Here is a 6,199-nt window from a genome sequence, read left to right on the forward strand (position 1 = left end):
CTGTTAGGTACTACTAAAGACTGGTTTTGGCTACCCAATATGTTTTCAGATGGAAACCAGTAGATTGTCTCCTCTTAAACAATTAATCTTAATAAATAAATCATTATTTTGTAAACAAATTGTATGCTGGCAAATTTGTAATGGAAGAGGATGCATCAAATAAACCCAAACTTGGATCTATTTCCTCTCCTCCATAATTATAGGAACAAGCTGCAATCAAAGTGTCCCTCTCCATTTCAAAGAGACAAATTTGAGCAAATTGAGTCCATGGAAATTGGAGAACAACAGTCTTAAGTTTGTTCCAGCTCCTGTTCTTATTGTCACCTAGCAAGCATGATTAGAATCTGCCAGGAATGTGTCCATGGACACATCTTCTCAATAGCTCTCCTTGTCTGCATCTCAGAAACCAACATGGGCATAGTGTCATGATCAAGGCCCCAGTTTTCTCATTTGCGCACATGTCCAATGGCTAAACTCTTGTTTTGTTTTGTATCTACATATCCATGTGACCATACAAATAATATATATGAATCATTAGGTAGGATTAGGACACTCCTAGGTTGGCCTAGACTTGCATAGTTCTCACATTTACATTCATTGCACCTATCCACATTCTTGTTCTGATACTCCTTGTGCTATCAACTTGTAGGTATGAATTGGCAGCTTGATGATACTTTCATGAAGGGAGTAAGGATGAGGGAAGCTGGAAGATTCCCTGGCCCGAGCCCAAGATGCGCTTCGGATCGAACCGAGCCTTGCTCTCGATGAACCTGTTCCATTTCGGACCAAAATGGCTGGCCCACTCTTCCTGAGTCTTGTAGTGGGGGAGGTACTGCTTGATCTTGATCTGAGCATGGTGGCAAAACTCTAGTATCTCTTGGTTCTGGCGTTTCAGGTGTGTTAAGCTCTGGGTTGGATCGCCGGAGTCCGGCAGAGCTGATCGGAGAAAGGCCACCAGGTAGAATACATCCTCGTCCGGCGTCACCGCCGAACTCCTCTCATCCCACCTGCAAATTTAAACAGCTTGATCATACTAACACAAACCAACTATTTTGCATTGAAGATAAGCAAGAAGGTCCCAAGATAGTTGGAAGCTGACCAACCACAACTCATACTCTGTGTTTATTATAATAGAGCAATGATACGTAGCATGAAAAAGTTCAACATGAAACCAACATGACACACTCAACTGCATGTCTAAGACCCACATGCATGTAATAGGACCCACAGGAATGCAGTTGAATATGTCATGTTGATTTCATGTTGAAATTTTTCATGCTACATATCATTGTTCTATTATAATAATAGTATCTTAATGCATTAGAAAATTAGCTAATGACTAAGATTAAGTTATCTGAAGATTATAATTTAATGTTCTTTTTCAGAAGAAAGTAATAAGAAATAGGGTGTTGCATGCAGGTGTTCATACTTGTGCTTGTTCATGGGGTAGATGAGGACGGGCCCGCCGGTGTTGTTGCCGAGGATCCCCCGGAAGACGGTGGCGTCGAAGTCGGCGATCCGCGACGCCGGCACGAAGAGGTTGAGCCACGGGTGCGGCACCTCCCACAGCCCCTTCCCCCGCAGCCTCTCCTCCGCCCGGTGCACCCGCCGCAGGAACTCCACGTACGTCAGCTCTGTCACGAACTCCGTCGCCGGAACATACCTCAGCCGCCGCAGCAGCCTCTCCACCGCCCCGTCGACCTTGCCACCGCCGCCGTCGTCTTCGTCGTAGTACTTCGCCATCTCCAAGCAGTAGAGCACGCGTCGCTCGCCGGCGACGGAGCCGATCTTCACCGGATTCTTCGGCGAGAAGAAGGACGACCTCCAGCTATTGATGAGGCCTTCGTCGACGATCACCAGCCCCTCCACGTAGTCGAATCTCTCGCCGTCCAGCGCGATGAGCCGCTCCTGATCCCTCGTGAAGGCGGCGAAGTCGGCGTACAGCACCCGGATCCACCTCACCTGAGTAATTAGTCAACTAATGACTCCATTAGTTCCTAATTACCGTTAAATTATCTTGGTTATTACCCTCTGTGGGGCCCGCTCCAGCGCGATGCGGGCCCTGGTGATGATCCCGAACTGGCCCAGCCCACCGAGCACGGCGTGGAACAGCTCCGCGTTCTCCTCCTTCGAACACGTCACCACTTCTCCCTTCCCTAAAATTAAGCCTCGGAATTTTATTTTATTATTTTGAGAAATTTATTTTATTTTTGGAATTTTTATTGTAGAATTTATTGACCTGTGACGACGTCCAGCTGGAGGACGTTGCTGATCTGGGGCCCATGGTGGAAGGCCTGGCCACTGACGCCGGCGTTGGCAAGCGTACCGCCCACCGACAGGTGGAGGTAATCGGTCCACGACCTGGGTGCGAGTCCGCCGTGGGACAGCGTCCAGCTCAGCACGTCGGCCCACGAGTCGCCTCCCCAGACGTCCACGTAGTACCGGCCTCCGTCGTACACCGGAGTCGGCCTGGGGGCGGGGAGGTCGCCGTGGGCCATCTCGACGACGAGGCCGCCCGGCGCGAGGGCCTGCCCGTGAGTGGAATGCCCGCGGCCGCGGGCGGACACGGCGACCGAGCCGGCGGCGTGGGCGGCGCGGAGGAGCCCCGCGACCTCCTCGGCCGAGCGCGGCCTCGCCACCGCCGCTGGCGCGGCGCGGAAGAGCGCGCCGAAGTCCGTCGACACCGCGGCCAGCGCCGCGGAGTCGAGGCGGACGGCACTCCCGCTGCCGACGAGCTGGAGCAGTGGCTCCGCCGGCGCCACCGCAAGGCCAACGGGGGAGAGAAGGCCGCATATAAGGGCGAGAAGCAGGGCGAGGGCGTGTCTCTTAATCGCCATGTCCTGCGGCGGCGGCGGCGGTGGTGGAGGAGGGCGGGGAGATGGTAGAGGATTTATAAGAAGGCGTGGGGAACAAAATCTCTGGGTGCGTGGAGATATCGCCAACGTTACACGAGATCGCGGTTTGGAGGAGATCCAACGTAACTTTATTCTTAGGCAACATTTCATCCAGCCCCCTGTCACTTTAAATTCCCAAAATAGTAACCAGCAATTGGACAGAGTAGAGTAAAATGAAAATTTCCTCTCACTAAAAAGGAGGCAAAGTATATATATAGCGACGGAGAAATACACGACCCCTGCGTGACACCCACAATCCCCACCTGCTGTCGCTGCCGTCGCCGTGTCATCCGACCACCGTTGGCCACCGGACCGGGCGCGATTGACGCGCGACTCACCGATGCATCGGCCGGCGTCGGATTCCGGCCAGATAGTGATCGGAATCCGGCGAATTTGATCGGAAACCTCCGATTGCGGTGCCGAGCCACCTGCAGGTGAATTGCAATCGGTTTCCGGCCAAATCGCGGCCGAAGATCGGCCGAGGAAGGACCGCCGACGGCCGGTGGTCCTTCCTTAGGCGTTCTCCGGCCACGATTCGTCGGAATCGCGACGAGCAGTGGCTGCGCCGGATTCTGGCCGAATTGCGGTTGGATTTCGACCACAATCCGGTCGGAATCCAGCACCTTTCGACGCGCCGACGAGTGGCGCATCGATCGAGCCCGGTCCAGCTGCCGGCGGTGGTCGGACGGCACGGCAACGGCGATCGGAAGCGGGGGGTCGAGGGAGCGACACTGTGCATTCCTACTTTTGGACGGTCAGATTTGCACAATCGCGCGTGATGGACGGTGGATTGGCTGTTTGGCTGTCGCCCACGGGCGCGCATGATGGTGTCGCGCAGAATATCAAAACTATATATATATATAGAGAGAGAGAGAGAGAGAGAGAAATGCTATTATGTACCGATGAGGAATTCACAATCCATGTGCGACATTCGTGATTCACCGTCACTGTCGCTGTCGTCGTTCGTCGTCCGGCCACCGTCAACCTTTCCCTTGGGCGCGATCGATGTGCAACTCACCGGCATTTCGTCCGACGTCGGATTCCGGTCGAATAGTGGTCGAAATCCAGTGAATTTTGACTGAAAACAGGGTCGGCAGTGGCGCGGCCACTGCCGACCGCGATCGCCCCTATTTTCGGCCAATTCACGATCGTCGGACGGTAGAGGATGGGTTGTCGTCGCACGGCGGTCCTTCCTCGGTCGGTCTCAGATCGCAATTTGGCCGTACCATCCAGCGATCGCAAATTGGTCGGAAACATGGTCGATCGCGGTCGGCAGTGGCGTGCGCCACTGTCGATCGCGATCGGCCCTGTTTTCGATCAAATTCGTCAAATTTCAACCACTATTCAGTCGGAATCCGTTGTCGGACGGAGCACCGACGAGCGATGCGTCGATCGCGGCTATATATATATATATATATATATATATATATCTTTTATTAATTATGAGTTAGGGATTCTTAATTAATTAATCAGAATTTGTGGTTTTTCAAATGCTGATTTCTTAATTAACTTCAATTTGTGGAATTTAGATTATGCATCTGAAATTGAGTTAATATAGTCATTAATTAGGATCTAGATAACGAGTAGAGCTAAACAACTAGAGAACTTGTAGTTGTAACTAATCTTTAGAGGTTGGGTTTGATACGCATATTTATATATTTGGACCGATCGATTGTTTAGTTTACATCGAATCATTTCTCATTATTTTTGTGAGGAAGAATCGACTTTCATATCTTCCTTGGTACACAAACTAAAGCAAGAGCGATTAACAGTAAGAACATGATAAAAAAAAAAAAGATAAAATCCTTTCTAAATTTAAAAAGAAATGAAAAATATCAACTTGAGCGGCCAAGGAAAGAACACTTGGTTACATGTCTAAATCTCTTATCGCATTTGATTCCATCCCATGGCATCTCGTGCACATTGAGAATTTGAGTTAGTTCATCGAAAGAGACCTTAGACTCAATGGAAATTGCTAGCCAATCGATAACAATGGATTTTAAACCTTAGATTTTAATTGCTAGTCAATTATATTGATAGTGATTCTTGAGCTTTATACTCTCATCGCACTATATGGAAACTAAAATTTTGATGTTGCGATCTTCACACTCAACAATGACTAAGTAGATATTTGCTCTAATGATAAGCGAGCTAAATTGAAGGACTTTAAGCCAAATGTTAAAAGTTTGAATTCATATAAAAATATTATTTGAAGAAGCTTAATATTATTTTTTTTTTAACCTTAAACGCATCGCCCATCACACTATAGAAACTAGTCCAAATGTTTTGATGTTAATTGCAAGAAGGCATGTGATGATAGGAACTATAATGAATTCAATTTGTGATTTGCTTGCTAGTGTTAATTACTCGTCTTTGTCATCTATCTCTATTTCAATAGTCCATAAGTAATGTAGATTTTGGCAATATTATGACATATAACATCGAATTAGAAACATATAACATCAAATGTAGAGGACACCCATGTCAATTACCATGCTTTTTTATCCGAATGATTTTTTCCACTAGCGTGTAGGGTTTGAACTCATACGATGGCCTTATTAGGAGTGATTGCAAAATGTTGTGTGGGAATATTTTGTAACTAAAACAAAAGGTCGATTTCATTATTTTGAAGTAAGATAACCTTTTAGGGTTTAGGGTACGAATGAATAATGCATAATGTGATAGAAGGACCACCATGTGACTTGTCTTGAGTTTAATTTGGAAGTATTCATTTTAGATTTGGTCTCTCATACATTAGTGTGATCGTTCATATCGTTTTCTACATTTTTTGTCTACTTAGATGATGGAGAGCACACCAAATTATCGCTTGTCCTCTTATGGCGGTAGGATTCCATTGCCTATAAGGGTAAGGTTGTCACTTGCCCTCGGAGCATGATTGAGTTGGTTAATATGAGACAGACTTGTTGAATTAGATAAGGATCGAATTTCAACAAAGCCGAAGCAACGCCCTCTTCGTATTGGTCAATTGCAGCTTCTCTATTTACCTCCTTATAAATGATCGTGAGATCGATCGTGTAGGACTGATGGGGTAGCGGATTCCACCATTTGCTAAAGTAAGGGTGTCAATTCAGATGGATCAGATGCATTTAGGTCAGGTCGGGTCAAAGCAAAGGTATTATAAAAAGAAATTTTCAATTCGAATCTAATCCAATTCCGAACTCAACCTAAAAATTATAAATCCAAATCAAAGCTGAACCCAAATAACCTAAATAACTCAATTAAAAAAGATTTTTTTATTATTTTCTCGTATAATTCTTCATTTCTATCATAATATTTCATTATTA

General features: G+C 47.1%; 1 protein-coding gene across 1 annotated transcript; it reads right to left on the bottom strand.

The window, feature by feature from the left end:
- Positions 1-441: 441 nt before the first annotated feature.
- On the bottom strand, positions 442-2,926 carry LOC141831723 (cytokinin dehydrogenase 5-like). The gene is made up of 4 exons (XM_074719129.1): positions 2,240-2,926; positions 2,029-2,156; positions 1,430-1,962; positions 442-1,007 (listed from the first exon to the last, which is right to left on the bottom strand). The coding sequence occupies exons 1-4, from the start codon at positions 2,835-2,837 to the stop codon at positions 677-679; spliced, it is 1,590 nt and encodes a 529-aa protein (XP_074575230.1). The 5' UTR covers positions 2,838-2,926; the 3' UTR covers positions 442-676.
- Positions 2,927-6,199: the final 3,273 nt, after the last annotated feature.

This window comes from Curcuma longa, chromosome 7, assembly GCF_044706935.1.
Source record: "Curcuma longa cultivar G26 ecotype Majalengka, Jawa Barat chromosome 7, ITB_CL_G26_1.1, whole genome shotgun sequence".
NCBI classification, from domain to species: domain Eukaryota; kingdom Viridiplantae; phylum Streptophyta; class Magnoliopsida; order Zingiberales; family Zingiberaceae; genus Curcuma; species Curcuma longa.